The sequence below is a fragment of the Gadus morhua genome, chromosome 6 (assembly GCF_902167405.1).
Source record: "Gadus morhua chromosome 6, gadMor3.0, whole genome shotgun sequence".
NCBI lineage: Eukaryota > Metazoa > Chordata > Actinopteri > Gadiformes > Gadidae > Gadus > Gadus morhua.
Window position 1 is genome coordinate 14,079,700 of NC_044053.1, and position 15,727 is coordinate 14,095,426.

A 15,727-nucleotide genomic window follows, 5' to 3' on the forward strand; every position below is an offset into this window, starting at 1 on the left:
TTGCTGGAGCTCTCGGTGGCCGTGGCGGGGCTAGTATCCCGCAGTACGGAAAGCCCCCCGGTACAATATTAGTACAGTTCGATTTTACGTAATGTAGTACTAAGCGTTCAATTTGACATTGATTTAAAAAGGCTTCATACTTTATACTTGAAAATTGGATAGTGTCTGATGAATACTGGGAGGTTTATTATAGTCGTTCGAGGGAAGCAATTGACAACAAGCAGTGACGTGAACGGAAGTGTTGGACGGAAGTGTCTCGTCGTCAGCTGATAGAGGCTAGCTTCGGTCAAAGGTCTGTACTTTATGTTTTTTCTGTATCTTTGTGACATTTTATCTGAGGTGATATTGTTTATTTCAGTGCACTGTTGTGTATCGATTTGTGAGTCAGCGTTATGGGTGTGGTGGTTCCCTGCCATCAAAGTTAACACCGTTTGTGTTAGCTTCAAGCTAAAACAACCAGCTGCCCAGGGAGAGGATTTACATTTGTGTCATGCTCGGAGACAATGTTTTATCATTGTTTTACTTAAATTAAACGAGGACGTAGAGATCAATTTCATAGGTTTATTCCAATATTCAATCTGAACAATTCAGAGCGGGGTCAGCTGATTTTTGGCGGTAGGCGGGTCGGTCTACCGTTACCTTTCCTAGTATAATTTCCTAATCTTAGGTAGTGTTTATATCCTGCATATTAATTTGCAAGTTTGTACAAAATACAACTATTTCCTCCTGACGGCTTCCTGTCTGTTTCTTCCTAATCTGTGTTCAGATGGCTTTTCCCAAGTCCAGCAACCCGTTTGCAGATGATGATGATGAAGAAGAGGGAGCGTATGGGTCTAACGCTGGGGGAATCGATGAAAACGATAGAGGTTTGAGTGATGCTGAGAGGCGTCAAAGACACCTGCAGCAGGAGGTTATGCGCACAGCCAAGTCTGCGGTGGACAGCAGCCACCGGTCCCTTGCTCTCATCTACGATTCAGAGAAGATGGGTGTGGACACTGCAGAGGTATGGTACGAAACTAATCTGTGTAGCCATTATATATAATCTATTATAGAGAGAACAAGCCTCATGCGGCCTCGCCTTTTCTTTTTTTTAGGAGCTGATGCGTCAGGGGGAGGCTCTGAAAAGGTCAGAGAAGATGGTAGACAACATGGAGGAAGACTTGAAGACCAGCCAGAGGCACATCAACGGCATCAAGAGTGTGTGGGGAGGTCTTGTGAATTACTTCAAGGCGAAGCCAGAAACCAAGCCACCGCCTGTGCAGAACAACTCGTACCAGGCCAGCGACAAGTAAGACTCAATCGCCTTCTCTTTAAGACTTTACACAAGTTGATTTATCTTTTTTGTAATATATGTGATTTTATATTAATATATGAGATAAATGTATGGGTTGTTTCCTAGCAACTGACTTGCATTCTAGTGTTGCACGGTATACTGATGCTCGAAAGGTATCACGATACCCTCAAGCAAAAAACAATACGATATGCTAATTTTTTTTATTGATACTTTTATAAAATGTTTTAATACTTTGAACGAAAGGACTTGCCCATAAACAAGCAGTATCAACTCTCAGTCATACTCCCAGCAGGCAATTCACTGAGCGAGTGAGAGTGAGACGTAACGAGATGGCAGTTAGGAAGCGCTTGCCGACAGTCCTCGGATTGTGGAGAAAAAAGACAGGAGAAGTGAAATATGGAGTTATTCTATATAACTGATGTGTCCATGTAAACGCGGCTATTGACACTTCTGATCCGATTAGATTTCTAATCACAATAGATATATTCCTATCATGCAATCGGAATGTACTGTATATATGGCATTTACAAAAGTGGTAAGCGTACGTCCGTATGTCTCTCACGCACAACCGTTATGTTGGTCTGGACTTATATGATATATGTAAGCGATAAATGATGTACAGAACGCCGGTCATTATTGGGAAAATAAGCCCTGACAGGGCGAACCGGAGCCAGACGCGATGCGGAGGTGTCTTGCATCGCCCTGAAGGGTATTATTTTCGATAATGACCGGCGACGTTCGATACATTATCCAGCTAATTACACGGCTCCTTGCCAGAATGAAACATTGTCTTCACACGGTGTGTCTTTTTACAATTACCATTCGTAGTGTTGATCAGCAAAGAAATAGTCTGCCAAGCACGTTGACGTCGCTTAGCAACCGGACACGCTAGGGTTGATAAGTTACCGGACTTGCATAAAAGTACCAACGGAACAATTGCAAACTACTTCAGTTGCTGATGCCATCTCTCTAGGTTAAAAAGTAGCCGCACCCAGCCCAAACCAATCGGAATAAGTGTGTAAATTATAGCGGACTACACCACCTCTTCTGTTCCGCAAGGAATTCTATTCCGATCAGAGAATTGTATTCCGATTGAGGCGTATTATATATATTGATACGCCTCAATCGGAATACATTCTCTGATCTGAAGAATTCATTTATTAATGTAATTTGCTAAAAAAGCAGGAAAGGACCAAACTGCTGAAAGTTAAACCATAGTGAGACCGAGCTGGCCCATTATTCATCTCTTTTCCAGATATTTTAGATTTTCACCGTGGTATCGGTTCAGTATCGAGCATCGAGGTATTTTCGGGCAGGTATAGTATCGTTGTCATAATATCGTATCGTGCAACACTATTCCATTCTATATTTTGTCAATTCTTAATATCCATTACCATGATGAAGTTTCCCTTTTACCACCCTTTCATATATACCACCCTGATCTACGTTTTTTTTATTAGTATTATTTAAAAAAAAAAAAATGCTAATCCCTGTTTTGCTCAAGCTCATCGCTCTCGCCAAGTCTCAGCCAACCTATCTTAAACAAAATCTTTGCCAGAATTGTTTATTTTTCTGAGTGCTTTGACATTGACTGCCCCTCCCTCCACAGGTTAGCCATGCTTATCTGTTTACATTTTGTTTCATATGTAGATTACAGAATGCCCTGTCCTCTAGTCGAGGACATGAAGATAAGTACCAGGCCAGTCACCCCAATCTCAGAAAGCTCGATACAGCAGGTGAGGGGTTTATAGTACATAACACTCTGTGTTAACCTTGGTAAAACCTGGGTCACATTAACATGTGTCTTTTCAAAAACAGGATTTGGAGCCTCTGCACCAGTAGACGATGACCCATCTGTACAGAACGGCCAACCTAGGAACCAGCATCTAAGGGCCGCTCATCATACCCTGGACACTAACCTAGGTACGGAAAGCTCTTTCTCTTAAGATCTTAAAATGGTATTAAAATGGATGTAGCCCGTTTAACGTGATGCATGTAGCTCTTATATTAAAGGTGACATATTATACCACCAGGTGTGTTCTGACATCACAAGTGGGCATATCCATCTATCTAGGTGAACACGCCCACTTGTGATGTCAGAAGAGGCAGATTTTCAAAACGGCTTGTAACGGCTAAACACACTAACACCTGGTGGTATAATATCTCACCTTTGAAAACAGCCTAGTCTGACCCTAAAGCTCTTCTGTGTGTCCTCCTCAGATGATATGTCCCTGGGACTGAGCAGACTGAAGGGCTTGGGATTGGGTCTGCAGTCGGAGCTCGAGAGTCAAGACGACTCGCTAGATTCTCTGATGAACAAGGTCGATAAGATGGACCTGAAGGTCAACAACACCAACCAACAAATCAAAAACCTAAAATAAAACTGACTTGCATACAAACTTTGAGAGACAGAAGTAGATGGCTTCTTTATTGCTGGGTATCAAAGCTGTCCATAGCAGAATGACGTAACTATTATTTTTTATCAAAATGAATGAAATACACATTGTATTTTAGCTATTTAGCTTTTTTGCTTACATGGATCTTCCTCCTTTTTATTTGCTGCCTACTAACACAGGCGGTTTTGATGCCTAAAGCCCATCCGTTAGTTTTTATTGAAAAGAATATTATTAAGTACATATGCATGTGTGTCTTATGACTCTACTCAATTGAGAACATTTACTCTAATTTTCATTGAAATGTTTTCAAACAAAATCAACTGATTGACCACATTTGATTGTGTTTCCATATTTTTGAAGGAGATATGTACAGAGACTATAGAAATGTGCTCATGCTCCAGCAGCAAGCAGTTACCAAATGACTACATGTGTAAATGTTTTAATCAAACAAGGTATCTTAACATGTTATGTTTTGCCTAATACATCTTGCCTTACTCTTTTTTCTTGCCTAACTCTTTTATTTTGTTGTGCCTGCTATTAAAATCCTCCAAATGTTTTTTCCTTTCCCAATTTTGATTAGTTGTATTCTTTTCTAGGGTGATTGAATCAACTTGACTTTTAGTGCATATCTTTTTAAGATGTATTTGTGACGTGAATAAGGATGTTTTTGAGGCAGATATAATGTGAACAGTGGGGCTGCATTCTGTGAATATAAAAAGTTGAATTTCATAATGAGACAAACACTTTAAATGACCTACAATAGGAGACTAGAGAAACCACTAACTTGCTCCAATTGAAGGATCTGCTGTTTGAAATCTATTAAATAACGTTAATCTAATTGCCTTTGTTTTATAACTGAACTACCAATATTTACAGATTAAAATTAACAACATTATATATATAGATTAAAAAAAAGGTTATTCAGTAAAAAAAAACCTGATATAAGTTACATTTGGGAATGTAACTCTTGAGTTTGAAATTAAGTGGTCAAAAGTTCCTCTAGGTGGCGCCCTAATCTCATTCTCAGTATGGAGCAATTTTTTATACTACTACCTTGAGTGATGATGTCTTGTCAAAATGAAGATTGCTCCTGTGAAGCATGGGCATTTCTATATAGATTTTGTAAAAAATCCAAGATAATGCTATGAGATGATCTTGGCTGATCTAGTTTTTGCCTCTTTCTTTAAAAGTTTAGTTAAAATGTACACCTTACTGAGTCTCCACTGGTAACTACAACCCCACCAAATAGAGTTATCATAAGTAAGCCTCCTTTTTAAACAGAAGGCCCAACTGCCTTGTTTAGTCTTTATCTCTTCTTTGTGATCCAGGAGAATTAAAATGGCCACTACTTGATAGTAAGTTCTTTCATTAATTGCTCAATGGAGTCGGAAGACTGTATTAAGCCCTGCAGTCTTCCAGCTGTGTTGCTGTATGTCGTCTGCATCCCGGTGTGGTGCGGTGGCAGCTATTCATTATCATTCCTCTGATATAGTCCAGCTGCTTCCACAGGGCAATGCACAGGCCCTCATTAGGAAGCACTAATTACAGTAGAGACCGGCAAATACACACTTGCACACAAAAAAAAACGCACTAGCATACACTAGCATAGTGTATCCATCCCTCTATCTATTTCTGTCTGTCTGTCTAGCAATCAGAAAAAAAAAAGTTTGTTTCTTTTTGACAACCTGCATACCTGTCTGCCCCTCTGAGGGGGCATCTTATATAGGCCTACACCCATTATATGGTTGTATATGTATCTACATACTTTAAAAGAAAACCCTAAAAAAAGAATATCATATATATACTTTGTATATATTAAGGCACAGGTCTATGCTGGAGCGCCGGCGTCAGTAAGCGGAAATGCGCTCTCCCTGTACGCCGGGCGCGGGGCTGGGCGGTCTTTGAACAGCTGTCTTGTCGTAAGCAAACAATAGCCACGCTGCGACAAAGGCCGACAGTGATGGAATGCCGCTCTTTTCAGTGGGTGTAATCCCAGAACACACTGCTGTCGGAGCCCATCAGGCACTGGGCCAGAGACGGGCCTTCCTGCCCTTTGGACAGCGGGTTAGCGGCGCTGGGTCGCGGCCGACATGCGGTTAAAGCCAGCTTCAGAGAGGCTGCACGGACTGACAGGCCAGCAGCACTGTATTGCCACTGTTGTAGTACGAGGAAAGAAAGGGTTGTGCTGACCGAGGGGAGTCTGGGAGGGGAGGGGGGGATGATGAGGATGATGATGCTGAGGATGGCAGAGGGATGGGTGGTGGTCGGGAGGGGATGAGAGAGAGACAGAGAGAGAGAGAGCGAGAGAGAGAGAGAGAGAGAGAGAGAGAGAGCGAGAGAGAGAGAGAGAGAGGAGTTCAGGTTGATGGTTTACTCTGAGACATAACTGGCTCCACAACACTAGTACGGGTCAACATCATTTCCAGTGGCTAATGGTTTCAAGTACATGCACGCTCACAAGAATCAACAATCAGCGTGTGATAATAAGTTCAATGCAAATTATCTGTATCAGGAATAACAACAATTCTACCAAGTGAAAGATTTCTCCATCCTGGTGGAGGCTGAAACATTGTCGCGTCACAGGCCCTGTCAATGTACCAGACGAACATGCCGTGCTTACAGGGGGAACAGTTTCACTCATTCTTACCTCACCGTCTGCCTGTCTAAACAAACCCTAAATTATAGGAAAATACTCCAATATTATAGGCCATGGTGATTTCACAGAAACTCACACTCCATTTTTACCATTGCAAGAAATTCCAAGAATTCCACCCAAAATATGTTAACAGATGCATGTTTGCTTTTTTGTTCTGAACTGCCCAGCATACACCCTTTTTAAATGTAATTGGTGCATGGAGCACGGGTCTAACTCTGAGGATATAATTACATTATCAACACCAGGTCCACAGCTGTAACTGCTCCTCGGGAAAACCAGCAATGTTACCTGTGGTGTTTGATGATGTTTTGAAATCACGAAATATTACACAGGCAATTAAACAAAGAGGAAGAAAACAATACAAAGCTTGCATTAATGTGATACAAGCTAATAATAATACAACTGGTGACTCCAACTGATCATGACAGAAAGAAAAGTGGCTGTATATTTGTTTTATTTTTCACTAATCAACAGTGTACAAGAGAATGCAGTGCTGCCCTAATAATATCCTTGCTTGCTTGCTTGCTTGGAAAGAAAATAAATAAATACACATAAACAAGGGAAATACATGGCAGGGTTCTTTTTTTAATGTCAAGGCAGATCGTTCGCCCGAACATGAAACTTATCCTCCAGCGAGCATAACAGAGTCAGAGCGATGTGCTCATTGAGCATAGGCTGTTATTTAGTGGAAATGTTAAACACACAGTGGCCTTATGTAACACAGCAACCGCTAAGGTACTCCGGCTGTGCTAAAGAGCTGTGTAGGATGAGGGAGGAGATGGAGAATCTGCTAATGAGAGAAGGGAGTGAAGCAACAGGCCGGCAGCTAGTCTACAGCTAGGGAGCAGAGGTGTGACTTTTTGCAAGACGCAGCAGTGTTGTTGAAAACTCCCCTTTAAAGCCAATCTAGTTTTTGGTTTGTTTTTGGAATGAGTTGGAGACAGGGATAACAAAATGAAAAAGTAACTGCATACAGCCATGGACAGGTGGAACGGCTCGAGTCCATACCGATTTGGAATCTGTTCCACCCTAGCTTATATTACCTATAACAAACACCAAGTAGTTTTAATTTATAATTCACTGTTTGATATCTACATAAACAGCCTTGTTGACGGCAGGTATTGAACCATAGATCCATGGGGGGGGGGGGGGACAAAAACTCCTTGTTGAAACCCCTGAGAGTCGATTGATTGGACACACATTCAAAGATGGCATGTACATTCGGATGAAAGTGATTTGTTATGATCAATGTGGCGAAATGTAAAATTAAACGAAGATATGGAAACAAGGATCTAGAAAAGGAAACAAACAAACGGGTGGATACACATAATCATTGCTATATAGACACATACACGTTACACGTAAAAACTCTTAAGTAGAAAATGTATAAAGCAAAATATTACATTTATATATTTATACATTAAGCATCAAATGCAGTTGCATTATTGGAGGTAGATAGCAAAGAGTCAGAGGTAAAAATGCATATAGGCATTTCTGTGCTTTGGAGGAGGAATGGAAATATTTGTGGCTGCAGAAAAATATTGATTTCTAAATGCTAGAACGTGTGCATATTATTTCAGGCGTCATCGTAGTGTGTGTAGTACAGAGAGTGAGGCAAAGTAGAAAAGTGGCAGGAAACTGCTGATCTCCTGGGGGGGGGGGGGCATCGCGTGGCGGGCGTTGGGGGGGGGGGGGGGGGGGGGGGGGGGAGGGGGGTGTTGGTTGGGTTATGGGTCTTATGAAAGGTATTGGGGGTCATAACCCCATGAACCACGTGGCTGTGTGCACGGGGGGGGGGGGGGTCGTTGGAGGCTGCTCACACAAACAGCAGCGAGTACGGCGCACAGCGACAGCCCTCCGTCGACGACTCCCGCACCCAGGAACCATGGCAACCCGGCACGGAGGCCGCCGCCCAGAAGGTCCTGCAAAATGGGTCATCGTGATGTTCACTACTGCCTTTTACTCTATGCAAAATGTACTTTTTTACTGTTACTACAATGAATATGCCTGTTTTGGGTTAAGTATCACGCATTTAAGTCCGGCCTCATTTTTTTCTGCTGTTCCATCATCCCAGGAGAAGGGAGCACTCTGACGACGTTTCATCGATATAATTTGTAGTAGGAATGTTAAGAATGTTCTGTCCGCCCATTGAAACTTCAATCTCTTAATGTCAGATTAAAACGCTTTCCTCTTTTGCAGGAAATTAGCAAAAAGTACTAAGCAAATGTGGTCCCTATGGGTGAAAAGGCGTGGCTCACCTGGTGCTCTCGATGCCGTCTCCGCTGCAGCGGTCGGTTTTGGACATGGCGTCACTCTGGCATTCGGCACACACCAGTCTCTCTCGGACCAACTGGGCACTCCACAGCTTCAGTTTGCAGGCCGCACTGGACTGCTTAACCCGCAGGTACACGCAGTAACTGTGGGCAAAGGCCAACATAGAACAGATCGATACATGTGTGCAAGCGTTGATCAAGGCGTATGCTGTTGAATCCCCGTTTATTGATTTATTTTCTTTTTGCAACAAACCATTTTGTTTTTAGCATCAGAGAGATGGAGGTTCAAGATGAGCCAGGTCACACAGCTGCTTGTTTTGATTTTATGCAGACGTCCACACCACATAGTAGCAAACAACATACTGTGTCCTACTTGTTGTACTTCAATGTAATTCCTCCAGAATCCCATGCCATTGCAAACATTTTCCTATTCAGACGTTCCCAGGTCCAGTGGCCTTCAAGCCAATTAGGTTACCTTTGATCGAGGTCTTAATAGCAGAAGGCAGCCGCCAAAGCCTAGATCTGTTTATCATTTCAACAGGCTCAGGGCAGGCAAAGACAATCTTCTACCGAGCCCCAAACTGTGCTTCAAAAACAACGATTAAAGCTGGTTTTCCAGTTCACTGTAACTTTTGGAACTGGCCTAAGATTTTTTTTGCCGTGTTTGTTTGGTCTATGAGTGAACTGAGTCATGACTAAACACCATCCCTAGTGGGATGTCAGGACCGGAGGAAATATGTCTCCTACTTAGCATTTCTCCCTGAATGCTCCCTCAAGTCTCTATTCAGAACTTAATGTACAAGGCAGCACCAGTCCCTTGCCAAAGGACCTTGATGACAGATTGGGTTTCTATGTTTAAAATGGTGAAGCGTAAAAGACTCTTAAGGGAATTATTAATGCACAAACAACAAAAAACACATTGTTCCTTAACTTAGTTTTTGTATCTACATTTTTGCGTATTTTTTACTCTTAAATTGGCATACTAATCCCAATTAATCAGATTAGATAAAACAAGTCTACATTTACTGTACTCTGCATACACTAGGGTAGACTCTAGTATGACTCTTACATCATTCTAGTGACTAGAGTGATTAACCGATGATTAAACGATGTACGTCGCTTTGGATAAAAGCGTCTGCTAAATGCCCTAATTGTAATTGTGATGTTATTTACTGGATAGTGCCTGTGCATCTGTGGATATCTATTGTTAGGGTCAGGATTCTCATAATTATTCCCAATTGGTTATGCCTATAGGTAAACCCCAAAGGTTGCAAAAGTAAAACTACAGCTGTATTCCTGGTATGCAGGTCTTGAAAACATTTGGTACCATTTCACCCATAGGGGGCGCTATCTCCTGATAGAGGACCATTATAGATTTCTCTGGACTATTCATGTCTAGCTAAGGAGGTAGGGTATCTTATTAACACTGCCTTGTTTTATTCCCTCCTAATGACACTAAATAGAATCCATCAAATCGTATCTGTAACATAGATACAAAAGTAGGTTTAAAACCAACCAACTCATAAAAATGCTTTTTGGTGTGAAGGTGTTGATTACAGGTAAGAATTGCTGGATAAAGGGCAGTCGATTGGGTTAGGCAGTGTGTTGAATGTATAGACCTTTCACAACTGCTAGTTCTCATATTTTAACTTTGTTTCATTTCTCAGTAATTTTCTTCTTTTCAGTCAGAGTAGTATTTGTAAAACTTTAAATTCATAGGCAGTCTTTTCCCCCAGCATCTGTCAGTGGGACAGATGTTTATATAAAATCAGCCTAATGCTGTCATCCGTGGTTAATGGATCACATGTATGACTCATGTCTCTTCCATCCCCTGTAGCTTTGTGCCTCATCCAAAATAAAGGTATCCAATGTCCACTTTAATCAAAGTGAAATGCTCTGGCCTGCCAAAAGGCCGGCCCTCATTGTGTGTGTGTGTGTGTGTGTGTGTGTGTGTGTGTGTGTGTGTGTGTGTGTGTGTGTGTGTGTGTGTGTGTGTGTGTGTGTGTGTGTGTGTGTGTGTGTCTAAGTGTGTTAGAGCACGCCTGTGCTTGTACCGAAGCACTCCACAATCAGTACAGCTCAAAGATCTGAATATCCTGCAGATATCCAACCGCAGTGCTCATCTCCTACAGTCAAAACAATGTCCAGCTGTAGTTTGAGGTCAGCCTGGCCTTGGCTTTCCCTTCTTGACTCTTCTGGGTCCCTGTGTTCATGACGCTGAACTTAAAAGAATACTATCTGAGGATCTCAAGGTGAATTCCAATTGGATCAAAGTTCTCCCTAGACACAAATAAAATCTGACATGAACCTAAATAATTTTTATTTGTATGCACTACTTATGCATCTACTTCTCTAGATTGATTTATGACCCTATTCAGAATATTCCATGTCGTTACAGGTGAGTCTGTGTGACTGTTAACAGGTAATGATGGTAATGAAATGATGATGATGGCTCGTCAGATTTGTTTCTCTGTACATCAGTATCGAAAGAATGACTTCATAATCCATGAGTGAAAGTGGTGTGTCCCAAGCAGTTGGCTCAGTGGTCACCTGTTTGTCTTTTGTTCCCTACCTGGCCTTCTCCTCCTTCATCAGCATGTGTGGTCGCCTCCATGGGTCCTTGAAAATCCGCTTGAAGGAGTCAGGCAGGATTTTAGCCACCTCTAAAATAATATAAAATAAACCACACCAAAGATATTAATAATCATAGCTCAACGTGAACAAAGATACTGAAATATTCATATTCAATTTGAGAAAAAGTGAAGGAAAACAAACTAAGAATGCATTGTTGCTTGTATACTCAAGTAGACTTAAGATACAACACTTGTAAGCAATTATTTGGGTTTCTTTGACTGATAAAAACCTTGTTGCTCCAGACTCAAGAGGCTTATCTTCAGTCTGTCAAGTTTGGCCACTAAGTCAACAGTAGGAGAACATAACAGATGCTTTTGATATGTTTCGGCTGTACTGAAGACTTAAGATCAGATATGTGGCAATAGGGGACATTAAGAGGTGAACCATTTCAACTGAAAATTCACTCGGATGCAACAGTATCAACCCTATAGGGATTGTGTACTACACAATACTATACTGTACTATATATATACCAGGTACATTTGAGGTGTTCAAGATTTGAGAGCTCTAATTTGAGTCCAAATTTATAGAAATGTCCTAATCATCCGTCTGCCTTTAGTAGGTGAAATGCTCTGTGAGAATATCAGTTACTGCCCTAACAGGGGATATCCGATTGGTTCGGGCAATCCAGCCGGCCTATCAGTCAAAGGGACATTTCCAAATGTTGTTCTCCTCTGCCTAATCCCGTTACAACCCTGGACTCTTATCTACTGCAGCTTCAATACGCACACACTGAGTCCTGAGCAGGAAGGCCACCACTCTCGCCTCACCTTTAGATGTGCTGCATACAGCGTTGTTGCCATAGCAGCCCCTCCGCTGCCGGAGGTCAGGACAGGGCGTTCCCCCGTTCCTCGGGGGCACAGACACCTGGCGGCTCCTCTCGGTGCTGCCCACCCCGCAGGGGGACGTGCATGGCGACCAGGGCCCCCAGGAGCCCACCACACAGTCGATGGCTGCTGGTAGGAGGGAGGAGGTAGGGGGTGAGCTGACACATGGGGCGAGAGGCAGAGGGAGCCTGCCGACGCTATGAACGTTAGGTGAGGGGGCTAAGACACACACAGACACGATGTATGTGGGTACACGCGGGTCGAGTCCCTCAAAGTGTTTCACGTCGTGCAGCGTGTCGATTGGGTCGATGTTGCAGTGCGGAACATCAGCCAATTCCATCTCAACAAACCAAGATCATACAACAAATTGAGCACAAACATACATACACATACTCACGCAAACAACAGAGAGAGTTGCAAAGGCAAAAAATACGTAAAAATGTGACACATGGAAACATCACAAGATGTGTGTGTGTGTGTGTACGTTATGCGTGAATGTGTGATTGTGTGTGTATGTGTGTGAGTGTGTACGTGTGTGTGTGTGTGTGTGTGTGTGTGTGTGTGTGTGTGTGTGTGTGTGTGTGTGTGTTTCTAAGAGACAATGAAAGGAAAAATTGAGACAACTGAGACAAATGAGATGGGAGAAAGATGCGGATTATGAGGATAGAGAAAGAAAGAAGGAAAGAAAGACAGAGATTTTAGGGGGGGGGGCTAGAGAGCGCTTTCAAGGGGCCGCCCATCTCTACAGATTCCCATGGTCCCACTGGGGGGGGGTGGGGGTGTCTCAGTGACACGACCCATCCACAAAGCCACTGTGGAATCTCTGCATTCCTGCACATTAGTGCTGCCCACCTGACACTCGCCTTTCCCAGATAGCCACACACACACACACACACACACACACACACACACATGCACGCATGTACACACACATGCACATACACTAATTCATATGTAGAAGAACAAACACAACACAAGCACACATGTGAGCAAACTACATGCCTGCAGACATATATAAGCATACACACACACACACACACACACACACACACACACACACACACACACACACACACACACACACACACACACACACACACACACACGTACACACACTACCCAAAGCATCTATCTATATAAATCTGACGCCTTGGGTTGTCGCCCAGGCGCCTATCCCCCTCCAGACACACAAGACCTAGGAGCCGGCCCCCCCTGATCCTCCCAGTGTGACCCACACATGTGGAAGCCACCAGCAGGGTCCTATCAGCTCCCTGGGCCGTTCCCCCCCTCCTCTTATCCTGCTTCCTGCCTCCCCTCCTTTCCTTCCCCTGATGTATCTCCGGGCCGGTGGGCTCTGCACTGCACCGGACCAAGAGGGTCGGCTGGTTCTCGCTCAGGGGGGAACAAGGGTATTACCCTGCTGTCCCACCCACAGACCACTACGCACACACACACCCTCACAACTACACACGCACAACCTCAGAAATGACCCACACACGCCCTCAGAAATACACACACATCCACGCACACTCTTACATATGACTACACACTCAATCATTACTACACACAGAGACACACACACTCAAGGAATCAGTCACACACACACACCCTTAAGGCATAAGGCATAACACACAGACCAACACACTCACACACACACACACACACACATGCTTACGGATAACTAAACACACATAAAAACACACCCATATACACTTAAGCATAAACTACACACACAAACACTTGAGAATAGCACACCCACACACACACACACACACACACACACACAGTACGTGTGGAAGTGCAGCCCCCCCTGCCTTTGGGATCAGGAGAGGTCGGGGGGTAATTGGGAGGCTTTGGTGGTCCCTGAGCTCACTCTCCCCTAAAGCCAGTCCCCCGACGGAACCACCCAGCAGCACAGCCCAGGGAGCCGGTGTAACACAGGGGCCAGGCCGCCCCGGCTCTGGAGCTGATTACAGTGAGAAGGTTCCCACTAGGAAACACATGCCACGACCTCTGAACCCAAGGGCCCTCCACACAGAAACAAATGGTTGTTGTAGTCAGCATGTGGAGCCTTTGTCATTGAGAACATCTGTGATTGTTGATGTTGTCGTTGTTATTGTTGTTGCGGTTGCTGTGGGTTTCTGAAGGGTTTGTAGGTTTTTTTCAGTCGGGGTTTCCGAGATGCTTCCAATGAGGATTGATAAAAAAATGAACTTTTCAAAAATGCAAGGCACCATCGTATATATAGACAGCACCTGGAGCAGACTGGAGCAGGCCAAAACCAGCAAGTGTTCAAAAGAAGAAAAGATGAAACGAAAGAAGAAAGGGGCTCACAGGATATCTTCATATGGTGAGGAGATGGGTCTTAGCCAGAGTTTTCTCGGCGGTTGGCATAGCTTTAGAGAAGCAGTATTAAAGCCGGCATTATAGGAGCTAAATTAATCTGTGTGATCCAAATCTGGTTTCTGCTCTTCCCTTGTCGGCCACATTCAGGTCACGCTAGTTGTTGAGGGACAAATTGGTCATTGTAATGAGCCAAAAACCTCAGAGATAACATGTAACCCCCCCTCTCTCTCTCTCTCTCTCTCTCTCTCTCTCTCTCTCTCTCTCTCTCTCTCTCTCTCTCTCTCTCTCTCGCTCTCTCTCGCTCTCTCTCTCTCTCTCTCTCAAAGGTCTGTTGCCATTTTAGGGTTCCATAACAAAAGACCCCCCGCATCTCCCCCTTGAACGCAAGGAACCGGCCTTTATCTTCTTCTCTCTTTGGCGCTGTGGCACATTCTGTCTCATTCTCTCCCCCCCCCCCCCCATCTGTCTCTCCTTTTAGTCATCTCTTTTCAACTACTGCCCTGCCTCCCACCTCCCTCCTCCCCGTCTGGACACCCCCCAACCCACCCCAGCATCACTTTCAGCAACCCCTCCTTTCTCCTCTTCCTCCTCCTCCTCCTCCTCCTCCTCCTCCTCCTCCTCCTACACCGCCTCTCTGATGGAACCCAGATGCCCAGCTGTTCCAAAGGAGCGGAGAGAAAACTCCTGCGCTCCACCCCTTGGCCTCTCCCTCCCCATCTCCCCCTCTCCCCCTCTCCCCCTCTCCCCCTCTCCCCCGACCTCCCCTCCGCCCCTGAAAGGAAGGCCTCTGGGATCGGGGCATTAGGAGAGAGCCAGGGTGCTCTGTCACACAGGGCAGCAGCCTCTTAATAAGCCTTAGACATGAGAGAGGACTTAGACTTAATAACGGGTTCCCGCCTAAACGCTTCCTGCACCCACATGGAGCGGAGGGCGCCAATGAACCCACCATTAGATGGATTTACTAAGAATACACAGCTGAGGCTTTATTTGAGGAGATGGATAAAATGATAGATAAAACTATACATAAAAATAAATAAATAAATGAATGAGAACATAAGGACATTTATTCAAGTTGGCAAAGCAGAAACTATGCATCACTTGTGATTGGATGCCACCAACAACTATAATTTGTATGGTAAAATAATTAAGCAAAGGATTTACAAATGTATTTAGCCTTCTATATCTGAATTGATACTGTACAGGATTGTTGTAAGACTATTGTTTTAGTTATCACAACCCAAGTGCCAGAATGCAGTGTTATTTCCTACTGATGAAACATTAGCACTTTCTCACTGACCAAT

The 15,727-nt window shown here is 43.8% G+C and overlaps 2 protein-coding genes across 3 annotated transcripts in view; one reads left to right on the forward strand and one right to left on the reverse strand.

Annotated features, from left to right (window-relative positions):
• The first annotated feature begins 71 nt into the window (after positions 1 to 71).
• snap29 (synaptosome associated protein 29) lies at positions 72 to 4,528 on the forward strand. The gene is made up of 6 exons (XM_030357934.1): positions 72 to 292; positions 767 to 1,003; positions 1,095 to 1,288; positions 2,945 to 3,030; positions 3,113 to 3,217; positions 3,515 to 4,528. Exons 2-6 carry the CDS (start codon positions 767 to 769, stop codon positions 3,673 to 3,675), a joined length of 783 nt encoding a protein of 260 aa, XP_030213794.1. The 5' UTR covers positions 72 to 292; the 3' UTR covers positions 3,676 to 4,528.
• A 3,534-nt stretch (positions 4,529 to 8,062) lies between these two features.
• The window catches only part of si:dkey-178e17.3 (somatomedin-B and thrombospondin type-1 domain-containing protein), a 12,531-nt gene continuing 4,866 nt past the window's right edge, over positions 8,063 to 15,727 (reverse strand). The window contains exons 2-5 of one of the 2 annotated variants that reach the window (XM_030359565.1): positions 12,024 to 12,206; positions 11,192 to 11,282; positions 8,605 to 8,763; positions 8,063 to 8,268 (exon numbers count right to left, since the gene is read on the reverse strand). In XM_030359565.1, the coding sequence (XP_030215425.1) occupies positions 8,163 to 8,268; positions 8,605 to 8,763; positions 11,192 to 11,282; positions 12,024 to 12,206 (539 nt within the window). In that variant the 3' untranslated portion in view covers positions 8,063 to 8,162. Of the gene's footprint in view, positions 8,269 to 8,604; positions 8,764 to 11,191; positions 11,283 to 12,023; positions 12,210 to 15,727 lie in introns of both variants that reach the window. The other variant, XM_030359564.1, reaches the window with a different exon arrangement.

Bases quoted from the DNA above. Each gene is read 5' to 3' on its own strand.
- snap29 (XM_030357934.1), top strand. From the start codon at position 767: ATGGCTTTTCCCAAGTCCAGCAACCCGTTTGCAGATGATGATGATGAA. The intron at 1,004-1,094 runs GTATGGTACGAA...TCTTTTTTTTAG, and splicing joins TGGGTGTGGACACTGCAGAG to GAGCTGATGCGTCAGGGGGA. The intron at 3,218-3,514 runs GTACGGAAAGCT...TGTCCTCCTCAG, and splicing joins TACCCTGGACACTAACCTAG to ATGATATGTCCCTGGGACTG.